The 20,519-nt window shown below is 37.2% G+C and overlaps 1 protein-coding gene across 1 annotated transcript in view; it reads right to left on the bottom strand.

Moving 5' to 3' along the window:
- The window catches only part of LOC108804841 (metabotropic glutamate receptor 8-like), a 786,696-nt gene that overhangs the window by 27,821 nt on the left and 738,356 nt on the right, over window positions 1–20,519 (bottom strand). Inside the window, exon 10 of the mRNA XM_018576745.1 lies at window positions 747–993. Within this exon, the coding sequence (XP_018432247.1) occupies window positions 747–993 (247 nt within the window). The remainder of the gene's footprint in view (window positions 1–746; window positions 994–20,519) is intronic.

The following is a 20,519-nucleotide window of genomic DNA, read 5'->3' on the forward strand; positions in this document are numbered from 1 at the left end:
CCAAGTTACATGTCTAGTAATAACAACAGTAACCCGTTGTTGTAACCCAGACCCATTTTCTCACACTGTTCCATATGGTTCAGTATGGTCAGTGCTACTCCTAGCAACTTACTGCTTGGTTTAAATAGTCTACAGTTATGAACTACCGTTGTTATGTGGGTGACAAACAATTGTAATTATCTTAGCCTTAGCTAAAAGATTAATCATTAGTCATGTTTGCCTTCCTAGGGCTTGAAAGCTGTATAACTTCTATCTGGTTGATTATTCTGAGTAGTGTGTGGCCTACACCTAACATTTTAGGTACCTTGCATTGCTTAGACTTGCAGCTTACCTTGAGGTGGAGTTTGGTAAAGGTTTAATATAGCAACTGTTAAGTTTAGTCAGTGCTTCATTATTCCACTTGTGAAACTTAAAATCAAATACTTTATTACTCTAAAAGATTTACCAAATCAAAGTAGGGAATTTGACCCTGCAACTCACTTTCTGTGATGTGTTGTACTGTATTTAGGACTATCAGAAAAATTCCTGTAACCATATTACTCTTATTCACCCTAGTTCTTTGTATCTTCCACTGCCTGAATAAAGTACAGAAATACATTTAAAGCTAGTTTGCTAAGATTTAAAGCACTGAAATAGCTTAGCCCCGAATAACTTTCCACAATCTGCCTGAATTCATATGGCGCTTATTATTATTAGTATTATTTTTATTATCATTACTAATAGGAAAGTTTAGTCAGCTTACTTACTATTTGTTTCAAGACTTTCACAGAGTTCTGTTTTGACTTCTCCATTAGGTCGGTCATTCCCTTTTTGAATCAGCTTGCTTTGCATGGTGGCTGCTGTCACAACTGCCTTGAAGCTTCTCTTTCTTTTTTGAACATTTTGCTCAGGATGAAAGATAATAATGTAAACCTTGGGCATATAAAGCATTCCCAAAGACACTGAAGCACTTAAACTCATGGATACGGTCAGTGTAGTTGTCTGGATATACATCTGAAAAAAACAAAACATAAATCAACAATTAAAATATGTATTATAAGTCATATAGGTATTTTTAAGATTTTTTTAGAACATACTAAAAACATGCTTATAACATATGAATATTAACACTTAGGACATTGTTATTGCTCTGGTTCAGCAGCTAATTTAAATCGTAGACTGCATAATTAACCTGAGTGCCCATAGGATTCTTTAAAAAAAAAAGAAAAAAAGGTCATTAGCAAAAAAAAAAACATGTGAGGATAATGTCCAGCCATTCACAGGATTATATTTCATGATCCAATGCAGTGCAAGGCGGATTCATTTATTATTGTGCAAAAGATAACATGTCTTTTCTAAATTCATAATGGTACAGCACAGAGAATAGGGATCCCAGGGCCTGGCATAGTTTATGGAAGAGGGAGTTCATATAAGGTCAAGGAAGGTGCTAAGGATTATGTACAAATAGATGTAAAAAAAATTAGAAAAAGCTTGCATCAAGACAAAAACACTAGAAAATGTATGCAATATAAAGTCATTTCCAGATTGTTTTTCTTTTTTAATGATTTACGGAGGAACCTGTAAAAAGTAAAAAATCATTTCATAGGAAATGCTGGAGCTATGCAGATAACAGTATCTAGAGAGACTTTTGTTGAATGTATTCATTTAATTCAGTTATACTGTATAGCTGACTTGTTCAACAAATGCTTTACACTTTAAACTGCATAGGCCAGTCACGTCTATACCTTAAATTTAATCTACCTGCCATACTCATACAAATAAATACACACAAAGACAAAATCTGGCCAGAAGATGGCCAGGAGATGATTACCCTGCCAGTCTGTTGTTAAACTATGGTAGGAAAATTAAGTACACTGGAAACTTAAACAGTATATTGCCCACACAAATATATTATGAACATATAAAGTTAATATCTGTAGTGGGAAATTAACTCAAGGCTCCAGCAATTAAGGTCGATTTGTGTAATTCCACATTATGGTCACAGTCCATGGAAAAGAAACAAATCTTCACTGAAATTCTTTGGCAGCTCTGACAGTCTGAAAACTAGTATGGAAAAACAACTTTGTACGATCTCTTCCACTCCCATATTTGTTAAAACAGACCAGAGTCTTACAGACACAATTACAAAATTTAAACAAGCAGAAACAAGGAGAAATTCTTAAAATACACACCTGTTATATTCCAATGAAAGTGAACTAATTTAGACAAAATGGGAAAAACATGTAAAAGATATCTGTGTTTGTTTGCAATTTTTTTACATAATGGAATATTGTAGCACTAGGCTAGCTTTAATGTTATATTTTACTTCCTTTGAAGTACAAGATTTAATTTTTACATTTGTACCTAGCATAATGATCAATTACAAGCTGAAAAAGAAAGATCATGGGGCCAATTAGTAATAAGTGAAGCAGGGTTGACTAGGAACATTCAATATTGACTGAGTTGCCTAAAAGCTTAAAGTTCTGATAGATGTTTTCTGCTTGTAAATAGGCAGGTGCTATGGCTGTGCAGAATTGTGGACACTTGTAATATTCAATCCCATTTTAATTAAGGGGCATTTAACTAGACAACATTAACATTATGGTACATGTCAGTTTGAACTCTGAAAGCCGTGTCCCAAAAAAGGAGGCAAAAAGGAAAAAGGACTAGTCATCAGTATTGTCTATGTTTTTCCTGCAGTTAATCTTTCTCCATTACTGACTTACCATACTTTGATTTGCACTGTGTCTATGTGCAAGGGCAGCCATTATGGTAAAGGCAGTGCATTGCTTCCTCATGCCAGAGTCTTCAGCAAAGAGAGCAGTGAGTAGCAGAATACTAACATTACTAAATCTTACTCTGTTTCTGCTAAGATTAACAGTAAGAGGTAGCACTGCTTGCAATCTCACCGGTATGGATTTTGAATGGGATCCCACACTGTTTATTTATTTATATATTTTTATGCATGGGGTTCTCCTCAAAATCTAGTCCAGCCCTTATCCAGTCATGCAGCCCAGATGTCCAGGAAAAGGGGGCAGCAAACATGTGCCCACACTTCCAAAAACATAACAGGCCGCATGCAATTAAAAAAAGGATATGGTATGTATTGATTTTTTGAGGACCCCAAAACAGAAGGAAGTCAGCTGGGAATAATAGTCTGGTATGGATTTTTTTTTTGGGGAGCCCAAAACAGAAGGAAGTTGGCTGGGAATAATTGTCTGGTATGGATTCTTTTGAGGGGAGCCCAAAACAGAAGGAAGTCGGCTGAGATATGCAGTTTGTTAGCAACAGTTTGTCTTTCTGTCTAAATGTCACGTTTGTGACATTTAGACAGAAGTACATCATGAAGGTTCATGTGCATGTGTTTAATGTGTTTAAACATTCCCCAAGCATGTTATTTAACCCTTTTGCTGCCAGATCCATGTTTGCCTTTTTAAGCACACATAGACTAAATTATGTCAGTTTAATTTTTTTATGTTGCACAACGTTAGTGGAACAGTTTTTCAAACTAAAATTTTCTGTAAAAATGCATTCAAATTAACTTTAGTGCACACAAACACAATATATAATGCACATTTTATTTGTAAAACATAAATGATGGGATTGTGCTGAGTAAATAGGAACCAAATGAGTCAAGCCATAAAATTGTCTGCACCCGTGAAATGGTGACTGGTGACTAGAGTTAACAATGAATAATGGCTCTAGAATTATTTCTCTCACTCTGGCATGTGTGGCAAAAGCCGACATGTGTGGGAAAAACTTGATTTTTATATGTAGGAGCACTCCATGCATGCGTTTCCTTTCCTATGTGTGTATATGCAGGGGCAGTCAGGCTTTAAACATTGTTGTTTTTTTAAAATGTATTTTATTTAACTTGAATTTTTAAGCTTTTTATACTTAATTGCTATCGCATATGGGGCTGATAGTCCCCTGTTTGATACCATGTTACTGGTGACAGGGCCTCTTTAGGGGGTCTATTAAACCCCTAATGTCACCTTTTCAGCCCATTGGAGCATATCAAGAACAGATCATGGTTGATTTGCTTCTTCCCTGACCTCTGTGGCTGGGCAATGAAAGCTTTTCATGAAAGTGATAAAATAATTGTTTCTTCTGTGCTCATCCAGCAAGGAGGATATCAGCAAATAGATGTTCACTGGTCTACCTCCCCTCCCTCTGTCGACACCCACCATGGTTGTCCAGCATCTTCAGGAAGGGCAGCAGAGCATGGGATACATGAGGAGGGTGTAGAGTGGAGTGGGTGGCATGTAGAAGTGATCGGGTGGTTTTAGGGCCAGCCAAATCACTTCTACATGAAAGCCAATATTTGACTGAGGTATAAATTGCTCAGTTTTGTCAGTGGTTAATTTATGAAACAACAGAATGCCACTGAGATCAAATTCACCCACAAAATGCTCTGAAGAGTATTCATTGGGGTAATCTGTAAAAACTGGACATATTGGATGTTTTTTTCTGCCACTGAGGTGCTAGTCAGAAAGTATCCTTTGTGCCAAAGCCATAATTTTCAGGTAATGTATGTATAGATGGGAATGCTTGTTGCACATTCCTATTTTTGGTTAACCATTTGTTGTTTAAAGGTCATGCAAACCTTAAACATGACCAGTTTGTCCAACTTTCAATAACAAGTGATGTGTCTATTTAGTTAATTAATTTGTCCATTTTTGTGCCTTCTTTAAATCCTATGAGTTCATCCTCTACGTTCATCTTAAAGTGTAGTGCACAACATTATAGTCCATATTACAAATGTGGCTTTTCAATTATTTATACATTATATTTACACATATTATTCTCTATCTCATTTTATAAAACACAGATCTTTTTTTGTAGCAACTTAGGTTCTTCTGCTTACTCTGAACCAGTATTTTCAAATTTCTTTGCAGATGATTTTCTTAGCTATATTTCCATGTACAGGGAGTCTTCCTCTTTGCACATCCATTTTTTTGTTTTATCATCCAGGACATTAATAATAAAACAAACTGGACCAGATGCCAATTTCTCCCCTAATTTGGATAGCTGCCTTTTACAATTACCAATTGTTCACAGTCCTTTACCTAATTCTTCAGCCATGTTCACGCATTTTTCCTAGTCTGTGCATCCTCTGCTTGTGTATTAGGTTGTTCATAAGTAATATATTTAATGCTTTTTCAAAATCCAAATATACCAAACTGATAGCAGTTCCAACTTCATTCACTTCTGAACTTTCTTCTTATTTTCATTGCCATGTCCATAAATCAGGATCTTTCATTAAACTGTACTGACTTTATGTTACTAGTTTATTTGTGTACTATTTTATTTTTTTAACATCACTCTGAACCATAGACTGGAATGGGATATAGCATGTAGAAGCAATGACCTTTTAGAATCTAAGGGATATTAGTGTGCATAGACAGGCTGCCCAGCACTATGGGGTTTATTCACTAAGCTGCCATAGGCAGCCGAGTGAATGACCGACCTAAAGCAAAGTGAGCCGAACGCTGTTCGGCTATTCACTTCAGGCTGGTACAGCTGATTTTAGCCGTATATTGGCTGAAATCAGCCGTACATCGGGTGGCTTCGGGTCGGCCGAACATGCACAGCATGTTCGGCCGACCTGAAGTGCAGAAGGAGTTCGACTCAGCCGAACCAACATCTGGATCGGCTAAGCCGAACCTCCAGCAGGCTACTCGCTGCTGTTCGGTCTATTCTTATAGATGCCGAACAGCAGTGAGTGAATAGCTCGGCTTTTCTGCTCGGTCTCTCTGTGGGACCGAGCAAAACAGAAAAATAGTTAAAAAAGTAGAAAAAAATAAATCGAAAACGATTGTGCGGAGCTATCAGTGACAGCTAGCTCCGCCCAACTGTTTTCTATTGTCCGGCGGTTCTGCTGCCGTCATAAAAAAGAAAAAAAAAACTCTCCCGGCGCTCCGCGAGTCTCCCGCTCCCGGCGGCCAAGCTTTTTCGTTTTTTTTCTTATTCTGACATGTCAGAATAGAAAAAAAATAAATTTTGGCCATAGGAATGCATTGCTAGATTCTTATTGCCTATTTCAATTTGCAATATCCAGTAGCAAACTAGCTATTGTTCCCACCCAGAGGGACCGAGCAGAACAGAAAAATCGTTTTTCTCAGCGGCTCAGCGGCATTCGGCTATTCACTCACTGCTGTTCGGCATCTATAAGAATAGACCGAACAGCAGTGAGTAGCCTGCTGGAGGTTCGGCTCAGCCGATCCACATGTTGGATCGGTTGAGTCGAACTCCTTCTGCACTTTGGGTCAGCCGAACATGCTGAGCATGTTCGGCCGACCCAAAGCCATGCGAAGCAAGCCGATCTACGACTGATTTCAGCCAATATACGGCTGAAATCAGCCGTACAAGCCTGAAGTGAATAGCCGAACAGTGTTCGGCTCACTTCACTTGGGGTCGGTTGTTCACTCGGCTGCTCTCGGCAGCTTAGTGAATAGACCCGTATGTGTTGAGGACTGCTGCAAAGTATAAACAATGCAGAGAGATGCTGCTCAAGTTGCATCCTGCCCCCTCTTCTCTCTTCCTCCATTCACAAAAAGCCTTGCATTTTTCTCACAGAATACAATGCATTTTCTGACTGGAGGAAGAAAGATCATGTCTCATCCCTACCCCCTCCTCCTCCTCATCATCATCCAGTCACAGAACACCTTGTGTTCTGTGAAAAAATTCAAGGCTTTTTGTGAATGGAGTGAGGAGGGGTGGGGATGTAACTTGAATGTCTAGTCACAACTATGCCCCCCCATATCACCCAGAAGCCCAGAGCTATGTGTTGAAGCTGAAATGTTGCAAAGTATGACTTTTATGTATTCAGCAACCCTCCATATATAGCATACACCTTTTAGTGATACCTTACATCAGGGCTCAACATTTCCCCCCCCCCCCCCCCCTCAATCGGCGAGTGAAAATCCATTTTTATTAATTGCACAGTATATGATACTGCGTGTTATATTGGGGAAGGTTTAAGTTAATACTTTTTCAGTAAGTTTATGAAGCTCATAATGAAGCTATAGAAAAAAGTGTTAGAAAGAAAAAAAAACTGGTGTGCAGTGAATCACAAGTCTGTGTGATGTAGCTTGTGCTGATGGGTGTGGCTGCTACTCAGCTGTGCCAGCACACACCACTGAAGAAAAGAGCAGAAGCAAAATTTTGGATAAGAGAAAATGTTATTTTAAAGCATTAAAAAATCTGTCATAATTCATCATGTGTAGGGGTATAGAACTATAAAGAGATAAAGTGTGTGAGATTAATATCTATTAAACAGAACAAAAGTGAGCTTATATCACAAGAAAGTAACCCAATACATCACTGCCATTCTTGAAAGAAAACTTTTACAAGAGAAACACTGAGGTTGCTACAGCTGCCCTCTCCTTCCAATAAAAATACTGTAGCTACCTAGACACACTGACCTGGAAAAAGTTTGTATATCAGGACTACTCTAAGTGCCTGCTTGTTTTAAGTATGTCAATGTACAGTTGCGCTATCTGCAAAGAGTTTGCATGTTCTCCCTGTGCTTGTGTGGGTTTCCTTTGGGTACTCCAGCTTCCCCCCACACTCCAAAGACATGTTGGTAGGTTAATTGGCTTTTGTCTAAAATTGGTCCTCATATGTATGCATGTGAGATAGGGACCTTAGATTGTAAGCTTCTTGAGGGCAGGGACTAATGGGAATGTGCACTGTGTAAGTTGTCAGTGCTATATAAATACCAATAATAAATAATAACTGTTAAAGCCAATAACAGTCAAGTATTTTTTAATCTCAGAAATGGCAGCTCCCATATTTTGCTCATGACAGGTTTACTTTAATTATATAAAGCCATTGACATATCAATATCTACTGTAAAACAGCAATGTTTCCTATTTAACAAAATAATAAAAGTTTTTATTTTTATGTGGAGATCATGTATGTTGAGTAATTTGTGAGCGTGGCATTTATAGGTAATTATTTCCTCAAAAAGATAACACTCCTGACAATGTCTCTTTCAATGTCATCTCAGAAGGATGAAAACATTATCCAGGGTCAGCATCTACTTCCTAGACTTAAATCCTGCCTCCGAGATAACACAATCATGAAAAACTTGGTATCTGTGCAGTGTTTACAAAATGACAGACCCAACCTCTCACCTAATGGCATGCTCAAAACTTGAGGAGAGAATATTGCGGAAATACCTCTTCCTGCATGAAGCAGCCCAATTACTGAGGAAAGGGGGGGGGGGGCTTCGTTCTGCCTGCAGCAGACCATTTATTGTGGGACAGGAGACTGAGGAGACAGGAGGGAATGGTTCCTTTTCAGTCCTTTTTGCAGTCTAGGCAAAGTCTAGGAACTCTTGGACAGTGATTTAATGATAAAGTAAAGTTCTGTATATATATATACACCTCTGTAGGTGTGTTCCCTCCCAGCATGATCTATGGGTGGAATCTAAACACCTTTGTAGTGTGTACACACCCAGCAGGTGTGTTGTGCAAAGCCAAGCATGAATTGCAAGGTGATGTTGTGTAAATTAGCTCTACGTTGTGTTGCTTGCGTTGATGAATGCAGGAATGTAAATGCATGAGCTAACCATTTTTGTCTAAACTGTGAAGCAGCATTATATATGCATCATGTGCATGATTTTTCCATATATGGCATTAGTGGAAATATGCTTTTAGAGACTTTTTGGTTGATAAATATGTTTTGCTGTGTAAAAATCACACGCACCTAGTGCGTGCGTGTGTTTCGGTTAGTAAATCACCCCCATAGTGTGGTAATCTCCTAAAATCCCATATTATCCTTTTAACTACCTCCCGGCCAGCCGTTGTGTATTTTTTTAAAGTTACACAAAAAATAATTAAAAAAAACAATTTTTAAAAAAAAAGTCCCCACCCCTACATACACGCATGTAAACATGCGTCAGGTGCGCATACCTGCAAAAACGACGATTGCGCCCATTACGCCGCACATGTTACATATCGCCGCGAACGTCGGAATGAGAGCAATAGCTCTAGGGCCATCAATCACTAATAACACTAAACTGATGAGCGGTAAAAGCTTTTAAAGCGTTGCCTATGGCCAATTTTGGGTGTGCTATTTTTTTGCGATTTTGCGAGTGCGCGCAATTTTTAAGCTTGACATGTTTGGTGTCTATTTACCCGACGTTTACAACATAATGTAAAAAAAAAGGTTTTTTTTCAAAATTTTCAGTAATTTCTCCTGAATATAGTAAAAAATAAAACCCGCAGTGGTGATTAAATACCACCAAAAGAAAGCTCTATCTGTCCCCAAAAAATGGTATAACATTTGTTTCAGTACAGCATTGCATGATGGAATAAATGTCAGTCAAAGTACTGCAGCGCTGAACACTGAAAAATGGCCTGGCCAGGAAGGGGGCCTAAACACCTGGTCTTCAAGCGGTTAAATATGTCAGCAATGAAAGAATGTGATCTGTCTCATTTCTTTTTTTTTACTTAGAATTTCTAACGTGTCACCAAATAATGTGAATATGAAATCTCTATTCACTTTATTTAATAACATTTTAAAAAACCTTTTATGCAGAGCATTTTCCCAGTTTTCTTAAAGTCAGTATAAGTACAAAGAAAGCATTTATTACTATCAAATAATACGATTTATATATTGCAACTGAATGTTTGAGATCAAGGTGAATGTTAAAATGATGCAAATCTATAATACTTACCTGAAATACCTTCAGTATGCAGGCTGAAATTCCTGCACTTCATTTTGTTGTACAGTACTTGAAATAAATTGCATTCCTATCATACAATAGCAATCAAACACATTCTCACATAGATAAATAAGCTTTACTAAGTATTAATCAAATAGCAAATAATCTTTCATGCAAAAATACATTAGCATGTCTTAATTCCCTTTTTTGTAGTGTGCTGAAAACACACAGTGATGACAATATGTTCTTAAATGGAGAATTAAATCAAAGTTAAACCTTTCTAATTGTATTAGATTGAATTTACCTAAAAATGCTGAGTGGATAGGGTTGGTACCACTGTTCTCTATTTATTACAGAAGTAACTTAAGCACAGTTTGTACTTGAAGAAGGGTTTTCAAGAGTTTATCTCACAAAAAGTTGATTTTGCCATCAATGAAAAACTGGAGTCTCCAGCTACAACACAGGAGACATGCAAAGCAAGTTATTGTATATGCTTTGAAGAGTTGCACATGCTGTAGCTGGGCATTTCATATGAATGACTCTGCAATTGGCTTGTTACACAAATCTCCTTTTCTGTCTACAGCGCCTCTGAAAAAATATAGGCATAGAGCATTCTGTCCTTTTATACTCACTGTTCACACTCTTCGACTCTTATTAGAGGTAATGTGCATTCTTATTGTCATCTATTATATATAACTGCAGGAAAATGTGGCCTTAATTGTACGCTTCTGAAAAAAACTGTTGTTTTACGTGGGAACATTACAACAAATGTTTTCAGCACATTAAGTTTTATCTACAGTGAACTTTTGTCACTTATGTGTATATGACACCTCTGATATTAACTTGTTTGCCTTGTAGCATAAGAGTTGAAATTCAAGAGGCTCAACCTTCAAATAAATAGGTCTACTTCTGAAAACCATAGCCTTTCCTGATAGGCAGCAGGCTCATCCTCATTACTAATACCTTACCAGAAGGCATAGTAATAGAGTAGGCTTATGTGAAACTTATCTGCTCTTATTGGTCATTAAGTAGCCCTATCTAGGGTTACAAATTGAGGAGCCAAGGTCCCCTATGTCTTCATTTTATAACTGGAAGACAGCCACAAAGTAAATTAATCTCGTAGATTTTGATCTCGGAGTTCTGTCAATCCTATGTTCAAATCTTAAAGAATCTCTGTCTTAAAAAATATTGGGGGAAATGCATGAAAACATGCAGTTTTCTTTTGGTAACCATTCAGCTTCTCTCTTCAATTTGTTCAGTTATGCTTTGAAAATAAAAAGCTGATTGGTTGCCATAGGCAACTGCTCCAGATTCTGTCTGCTCCAGTTTTTAGGAATTCCCCCCATTGAGGAGTCTCTGGGATCTTGGCATCATGAGTTACAGCTCAGAGAGAGGTCATGGGGGCCCCCCATCAATTTTTTTCTATGGGGCCCTGTAATCTGCAGCTACAGCCTTGCCTATATTAAAATATTTTGCTAACCCCATTCTTCAGTAGGGTATGTTTACTAAAAAGGTATAGCCTGTTCACTTAGAAGTTCTACATTTTAACTTTGAAAGGGAATTATCACTTAACTTAGTGAATAAGGTAAAACTGTGCTGACTTTAATTATCCAATAATGTGCAAACATAAATCTAGTTTTATTGAATTCTCCATGCATGTGATTCAGAGGCTTATCTACTACAACTCAAACTAGGCATTTGCCTTGGGCAGCACTTTCCAGGTGGGCGGCAAAAAATGCTGCCCCCAAACCAGTGAGGCAGGGTCTCACCTGCCATTAAGAGAAAAAAAAATGATCCTTACCCGAATCCACCGTTGAGCTCAGCCTCCCCTCTACGACACCGCCAGAAGTGATACAGCGCATGCCTGTTACTATTTAAACAGGCGCTCGATGTATGTAGCTCCTGACAGGATAAACAAAATGCACAGTGGGTTCCCCTGCTGCACTAATAGTGCAACCTGTCAGAAGCTGACAGGTTACACAAAATGTCTCAAACAGGAAGGGGTGGGGCAAATTTAGATTAGGGAGTTGCCAGAGTTTAGTCTTGCCTAGGGCAGCACAAAACCAAAATACACCACTGATGTGATGGGGTATTCTTTGCCAAATTAATTTTCACAACATTTACTAAGTTTAGTGAAAAATCCCTTGCAAAGTGAAAACTGATTTTCTTTTAAATGAAAAGACTATACTGCTTTAGTAAATCAACCCTAATGATTACTCCAATTGGAGGCACAGTTGGGTTCCAAGAATAAACGTGTTGCCCCAAAAGGACATAATGAAAAGGGATGCTTTGCTTGCTTTTATTAGAATCTTTGGAACAGCATGCTTTATCCCTTTCTTCATGTACTCATGAATAACTAGTTTTCAATTGTAAATCAATTTGTTGTTAGATACAAGCATTTTATCTCTATTATTTGCTAACATGATACCATATTATCCATGCTTTTGTATGTCACTAGATGACTCAAAGTATAGGACTGATGTCTGACTTTGCAGATAGCCCTCTCATGTTAATGTATATGTTCACTTCTAATAAGTGTTGTTGCTTCTATTTTGCAGTGTGTTAAGCTGAGTGATGCATTTAACTGTGCTTTCTTGATATTGATATATGTAGAGATTATAATATGCTCTGGTTCCATATTTCATTTTACTGGATAATATGTGTCTGGAAGTTGTAGTGTTTGTTAATATGTTGCCCAGACATGTCTACCTAGACTGTTGGATTACTATGGACTGATGCTTTGCTATTTGCTGTAAATACACTGTTATAAGACTGATTATTAGTCCCCTAAAAGCCTTAAATGATTTTACTCATCAAAGACAGGTATTTAAAGTTGTTTCCTTGTACACTTCTGCCACTTGGTTAACTTAAATTAAAGTATATATACACCCTAACAGTCTTATTTTTCCCTTTTTGGTCTGTTAAATATAACATTGAGAGCATTTTGTTATATCTGTTAAATAAGTGCAAATACTTGTTAATCCTGCCAGAAATCTATTGCCGTCCTGTGACCTGCGTTTATTGTCTCTGCTGACTTCTACCAGTTAGAATTGTTCCAAGTTCTCTGTGGTGATTATAGAACACCTCCTGCTTTCTTATGGAGAGGAGAAGGAAGGTCTTTTGTAGTCCTGACACACATCCTTTCCTTGTTTGATAACTCTTCCATTGATACAGTAAAGGGAGTGAGTGGTGTCATCCTAGGAAGTGTGTAAACTGCCAGATAAGCCGGTGAAGTTAAAAAAAAAACCTGACAAAAAAAGAATAAATGCAGCCATCACATCTAAGGACTACTAAACTGAAAACTATAACAATTTTTTTTTGGTTTTTGGTACACATCAATCAAACCTAAATTTAAATAGCTCTTCATTAAATTCTCCAGCTTTTTAAAATGTGTACTGTCCTCTATAAAATTAGACAAGTGAGTGTATTGACTTTAGGAAACATAAATATAATAATATAAATCAATAGAATGCACATTTTTTTAAAAAAGAACAAACCTAACAGACATATTTCCATTCCAGAAGAGTAAAGGAAAAAAATAGAATTGTGTCATTCTAGCTATGCAGCATTGTCATCAAGTGACAACACAAAGAGACAGATGCAGCAAATATGCAAGAAAATCTACTTCTGTTTGTATTCATACTTTCCAGCCCATTGATTTACTTGGACATTGAGAAATGTTCCAACACTACAAGTTGACAGAACATAAAACTGCATATTAAATACAGTCTTATTCTAAAACTAAAATTAGCTTTGCATCCACACACTATCAATATAAAAGTTTACTGCAGGAAATGTTATTTACCTTGTCAGCAATGTATTATGAATGTGCAGTAGCAAACTTTCATTTTCATTGAATACACACTCTGTAGAATGTGCACAAATAAAGCCTTTAAGTGATGTTTTTTCTGACTGCTTTCTCCAGAATGAAATCCCCATAAATGTTCAAAATACAGAAAGTGTGATAAACAGATGACAACGCAGGTGATTATGACTGCTATGACTTTGGCAATATACTATATCCCCTACACTGTGCAGCCAGGAATTTTCAGAACTAATGTCTGGATAAATCCACATTCAGTCTCACCTTTCTAGCACACATATATTTTACTAACCAACATCTTGTTAGACTAATATAAATTAGTCTGATGAGTGCAATGAAAGGTTACATATCAGGTGTTTTTAAAAAGCATGTGTAGTCAACTAACCAGGTGTCACATTAGAATAATGAACAAGCAACATCTGACAAATACTGAATGCAGGATTAAGGGCCCATTTACACCACCTCCAGATCACCTCCAGACCAGACCAGATTGTTTCTGGACCTAAAATGCATCCCAACGTTTCCCTATGCTCTTCCTGGCCTCAGTTCACACCATCGCAGTAAGTTCCAGACCAGATCAGAAAAATACTGCGTGTGACATTTTATCTGGTCTAGAACGCACCAGAACACGCACAAACACATCAAAAACGCACCGGAATGCAACGCAATGGGAATTATTTTGGGGCTGGTTTGGATGATCTCATCAACCCCGGACTTCCTGCTTCTGTGGAGAGAGAGATGTATGAAGATAGGAGCCATGGTGGCTGAAGTGGACACCAAATTCTTGGTAGAACTTGTGGAAGCCTGCCCAGAGCTGTATGATTTGAGGCATGGCCAATATAAGAACAATAATAGGAAGATGGACAAGTGGAGAGGCATTGCTGCCCAGGTTGTCTCTGGCTATGATCATTTGAGCAGCTCTGAAAAGAACAACTGGGGCAAGTTCATGCCTCCTATGTGCAAGCATTATGCTGCTTTTTTCCTGGCTATCTGTAGGTCTTGCAGAGGTCCCCCAGCAAGACCTAAAATTGAACGCATCAAAAATTAATCCAAAACGTGGCAAAATGCAACGCAGGGTATTCCAGATGTGGTACAGATCTGGTCCAGAAAATCGTGTGAACCTGCCCTAAGGGCTGATTCAAACTGCAAAAATTCAAGTTACACTAGGTCGGCATTAATTTTTAATGGTTGCACCTATGGTGCAGTGCACCACAACACATAATCATGAGTTGCTGTGTTCTGTGCTCCTGAAAATGGATCAGGTGTGGTTTTTGCCATAATTAGTTGTGTTGGAAACCCATTTAAAATGAATGAGCTGCCTTAACACAATGGGGGGAATTTATACAAACTAAAGCAGACATTTCTCTGTTTCATTTTCAAAGCTTAACTGAAGAGATAAGCTGATTGGTTGCCATAAGAAGACTGTCTACTGCAATTCTCATACATTCCCTCAAATGTGTGTTTACATGCAATGTAGTTCTTATTAACATGTGTGTGTTACTGCTCCACACACATGTAAAACTGACAATAAGTTTGCCTCCTTGTGCTGTCCCCACTTCCAATAAACTGATTGAAAGTTTCCATACATACGTTTGTGTGCATTTCTATTCCTTTGAATGAGCCTGTTTAAAACAAGTAAAAAGTGCTGTACGACCTTAATACATTTTTGTCACACATGAATCATGATTGAGGTGAGGGACACATATACATCCTGTTTTAAGAAGGTTTTACTGTGATTTGCAGTGGTTTAATGGAATACATTTTGGTTCCTTTTTGCTCACTTCACCATAGCCTATCTTTTTATACTTTCTTATTGGTCCCCGAGATTTGTTTTTTTCATGGCAAAAGAGTCCTAAGTGTATGCTAGGTTGTGGGGATTTTTTATAAACATGAATCATTACTTTGCTGTCATGGCACCAATCAGTCTCTTACAAGCACAAATAAAAATGATCTTTCTCATTTTCAGCCACTCTATCTGGCCCATTGGTCAAAGTCAATGATAATGATACTCTTTTGAAGTTACTGCAAAAATAGAAGAAAATAAAATAAAACACCCTCCCTTGTACAAGGGTCAAAGCTAATGATTATCCTGGATAGGGTGCTGCTATGCCCTTTTTGAATCTGTTTAAACCAGTTACTAGTGGTTGTCTTAATGGTAAATAGACATGTAAATATTTTCTATCCAAGTCATTTATAAATAAACTGTCAGCTTATTTTTATCTGTCTTTGTCTCCCTCACATTTTCTAGAGCGTACTGTTTTGATGTGATGCTGCTGTGCCCTGTAGTTCTTTCTCCTTTTGTGAAAAACATTTTGGTCATAATTGATCCCCACCTCTTCCTGACTCTAGTTTATTCTTACTTTGTGTCTGCAATGCCCAGTAAAAAGATTATTTTGAAGAACACTTGTACTAAAAGGATTGTGTAGGCTGCCATTGTTAACTTCTATTTCTGAGAATATTTGTCTACCAATCATGGTTTCAATGCTTTCTGAGTCACTGACCCAGAATATGTATGCAAACGAGGAGTTCTGATTTAAATTTGACTTTACTTTTCTGCTTGCTTGTTCCAGTTATATGGCTCAGAAACTAAAATCAAAGACAGTCAGGCTACTATAATTTTCAGAAAGTGGTCATTAATGGTAGCCTACCAACTTCACTCAGTAATGTTTTCTTTAAAAGAAAAATAGTTTTTCATCACTAGCGAGCTCAGTTCAGAATGCTAATGGTATCAATGCTGCTGTGTGACAAGAGCAAAAAGTAATTTCTGGTAGGGATGTTCAGATACCAGTTCAGATACCAGTGCTGATACTTGGCATTTTCACGAGAACTACCAGTGTTGCAGCTGGGACCTGGCTCTGGCGCTCCACCACTGTCCTGAAAATACTAGTCTGTATTGCTTTAGAAAAACTAAAATGTATCAGTACTTGTATCAGTGAGTACATGGACAAGTATCCACAATGCATCCCTTATATATATTTATAAAAACATTACATTAAAACAGGGATACACAATCCGTATGCTCTTTAAAAATATTAGCTGCCTCCTAACTTTTGAATATTTCTCTAGTCTAGTCTTGGAGCTGGAAAAGTATCTGTACTTGTACCGAGTATGGTACTTGGTATCTGAACATCCCTAATATCTGGGGTATCAATATGGGGCAGCCACTATTTATTATGGGGTAGAAATTAGGGGACCATGCTACATGTATGGTGGGCCTGTGGGAGGTTGACGTATTACTGGCATTCTATTTTTAAGATCTGTAACCTAGTTACAGGAGGTAGTGTTCCTGAAACACCCGAGGTTGCCTCATTTTCAATCATTCCGGGATTAATACGAGTAGCTAAGAGGGGGGTGCTTAGATTTCTTTTAGCTCCAGCCCGAGCACCCACCCCTAGATTGTGGAAAACACCCCAGACACCTTCAATGAAAGATTGGATAACATAAGTAAATTATCTTATGTGTATGGAAGAACTCTCGGCTAAGATAAATTAGGCTATCTGGGCTTTAGAAACAATATTGGGCCCCTGGAAGGAGTTCTTAGCTTCACCCAGTCTATGTTGATATTTTGTAAAAGAAGATTTAATTAAGATTAGGTACTTAGAGTGTTCCCCATCCTTCTCTTTTTTTTCTCGTTTCTTCTCTTCTTTTTATTCTTTTTTTTCTTAATGTGTATAAGGTATATGGAAGCCCCTAAGTCATGATTTGAATCGATAAATAATGAGAGGAGTGATGTGAAGCACTATAAAGTTTGTTATAAAATATATATTGCATATGGTTTTTATATGTAAAGGATTGTATGGTTGGTTGATTTGAATGCATGAATAAAATGTTATTCCATAAAAAAAAGTAATTTCCCAAATGCACTTTGTGCAAACTACACTTTTTCTCTATACTTGTTTTATTTCAAGCTTACTGAATATGTATTTAGGTAAAAAAAAAGAGGTGATGTTGGAACTCAGTAGGGAGCTTTTTTTCCTCCCAAATAGCTAAATACACAGTTTAAATACATGTATGTTTAGCCTATCGAACACTTTAGAATACAGTACAGCAGGTTTGTGATTTACAAACATTTTCCACACTAAATGGCCAGGCAGCTCATATATATACAGTGGATTTCATGTTTCAGCAACACAGTTATCAACATGACCTCTCCACATCAAGCCTTCTCACTTGACAATAAACCAGCATCATCACCTCTTCCTAATGAACAGAGAGGTGATCCATAAAACAGCAAAAGCTAGACCAGGAAGAAGCAAACTGATTTTTTGACTATACATTTAGGCAGAAATGTGTAGATCTCAAAGAGGCTGAACATAATTATTTATTCTTTGTCAGGTAACAAAAATTCAGAATATGTGTTTTTTTACTATGCATTTAACCGATTGCCGAAGTTTCATTTATGCACTTAGAACAGGAAGGTATGTGATTTGGAACCATTTATTACAAAAGAAGACAATTAGGGAGTTTTTAGTTTATAAAATATACAATTACTTACTTGGAAGGAGCAGAATTCTGATCTGCTCATTAATTTAGACATATTAGCAAGTACACACAGTGCATATGAGGTTTTAATCAATACTTTGGCATTGGGCACCTATGCAGTTTTCTCTGTTCAGCCCTTTGTGGCTCAGACTACTGTCTTCCACTTTCATTTTACAAATAAAGCTTCAAATCTGATCCCATGATGTGCAGTAATATTTTTAAATATATAAAGACAGTGAGGTACATGCATAATAATCGGAACTGTACAGTTGCTAGATAGGTTAACTGATGCAATAATCTTTATGCGGAAGTAGGCTACTGATTACTACATGAAACATAAGTTTGACTTTAAGACATATATTAATTAGATTTCCATATTTTTTTTCTACCAGATGTTTTGCTTTGTTGAGTTTAAAGTTACCTTTGGCAACAATTACTGAACACACTGTTTTATTTTTTTCACTGTAATACAAAAAAGGATGGTCAGATACTACATGTGTGATTAGAATGACAATTTTTCTAATTTTTTTAATATGATATGATTATTTGTCATTTTTAGAGTAGAGGATATAGAAGCAAAATGCTTAATAGTGTCCATAAGTATGTAGGAACCCCTTAACTATCCTTTTAATTAGCCCTTAAGGCTGCATTTTACTTATTCAACCTAAAGTAATAGGTCAGTGTTTTTGAAGTCTGAAATTAAGTAAGGTATTGTTTCATAATTTTTTAATGAATGCAAAACTGTTGAAGGTTATGTGAGGTGAGATGTGCTGCATAAGGTCCACAAGAATTAGTTTTCTTTTCCAAAATGAAATACTGTAGAGCTATATCAGTGTGCTAAGGATAAAGTTAGACTTTACTAATTTCACTTTTCAGAGCTCCAAGTACCCGTTCAGAGCTGACTACCACTGATTCCCATCATGGCCAGAAGCATAGTTAAGATTCTCAGTCAAGTTCTGGTGATTGGTCTTCCCTGTAGGATCAGTTACTTTCACAGCAATTTTTTTAAACTTTTTATATAGTATATACAGTATATATTTGACAGACAGTTGAACCAGCTTAGTACAAAGAAATCGGATGGATAAAGAAGCTTGGTTACTAGAGTGTGGTGTACAGTGTCATAGCAATGTTCAACACTGTAAAATATTTTGTATCCATTTACATTACTCATCTGCTGCTTGGGTATTAAATGACATCCAATGTATATCTATTACATTATCCCAAATAAATCATATATCAGTTATTTTCAGATACATTTCTATCTGTAGCTACTGCAAATATGTCCCAACAATGTCTTTACTATAGACAAAACACATAAGAGCATACACCCTAACCATTGGGCAGAGCATAAAACATCACAGACCATATACAGCACACTGGACGGAATATAAAGCCGTAAACACCATACTCAGTGCACTGAACAAGACAATGAGCACAGCTAATTTCCAGAACAGTGGACACAGTACAAATCATTATACAACATACAAATTCCATATCCAGCACAAAGAACAGAGCAGTTTACACCATATCAAACACAGCTGAAACACTGGACACAGTACAAGGCAGTAGATACCATACTCAGCATACTGCATATCCAAAACACTGGGAACAGAATATTGCATCACTTATTATACCCAGCACACTGGACACAGCACATGAAACAAAGCACAGCAGACACAGCAATCACACAGCACAATGGAAACAGTACTCAGCACACATTATACGCAGCTCTGCTTTAATTATATACTACAGTACAGAGCAGGACTTGCAGCTCTGGATGTACACAATCACTGGAGGTCACAGTGACTGGATTGAGGTAGGTATATATCTGTAGAGGGGGAGGGTGGGTTGAGTTAGGCCAGGACAAAGGGCCAAAAAGGATAAGGACACTTTGTCATAAACCATTTGATAGTCTAACTTAAAACTCTTTATTTAAGGCTGAACTCCAGGTAAAAACAAACAAAATAGGTCAAATTTCAAAATCCCTCACCTAGTTATTCTGAAAAAAATTCTACATCACCTAATTACTGGCCTGAATTCATATCATCTTCTTTGATGCCTCTTTCAGTGATGGGGACTGAATTGCTGTGGTTACTTCATGAGCAAATGCACAATGCCCATGTTACTAGGAAGAGATATGGGCACTGCAAGAAGCACCCATTCACACTGCAAAGGAGTGGAAGGAAAAATTGGATCCAGCCTGTCAGGTGGTTGCCATTTCAGTTACATATTTGGGGTATTTGGAGTCTGATTAGCTGGAGGAGTGGAGTGCGATGAAAATGTTTTTTTTTAATTACCTGAAATGAGTATTAAGGTTTTAAACAGAGGTAACTAGAAACAGTAAAAAATATTGCTTCAAACATCATAAAAATTCTCTCAGAAAGGCTGCCCAATCTTACCCTGTATAAATTGCTTTGGTAAAGAAACCTATAGCACTGCATATCAGACAAAATGTAAACTTCAGAAAAATAATAACATTGGTAGATTAATATATTAACTATATTTTAGGCAATGTACATGTACTAATAGTACTTAAAAAACATACTTTATTACTAACTA

Source organism: Nanorana parkeri, unplaced genomic scaffold, assembly GCF_000935625.1.
Source record: "Nanorana parkeri isolate BGI_ZX_2015 unplaced genomic scaffold, ASM93562v1 scaffold75, whole genome shotgun sequence".
NCBI lineage: Eukaryota > Metazoa > Chordata > Amphibia > Anura > Dicroglossidae > Nanorana > Nanorana parkeri.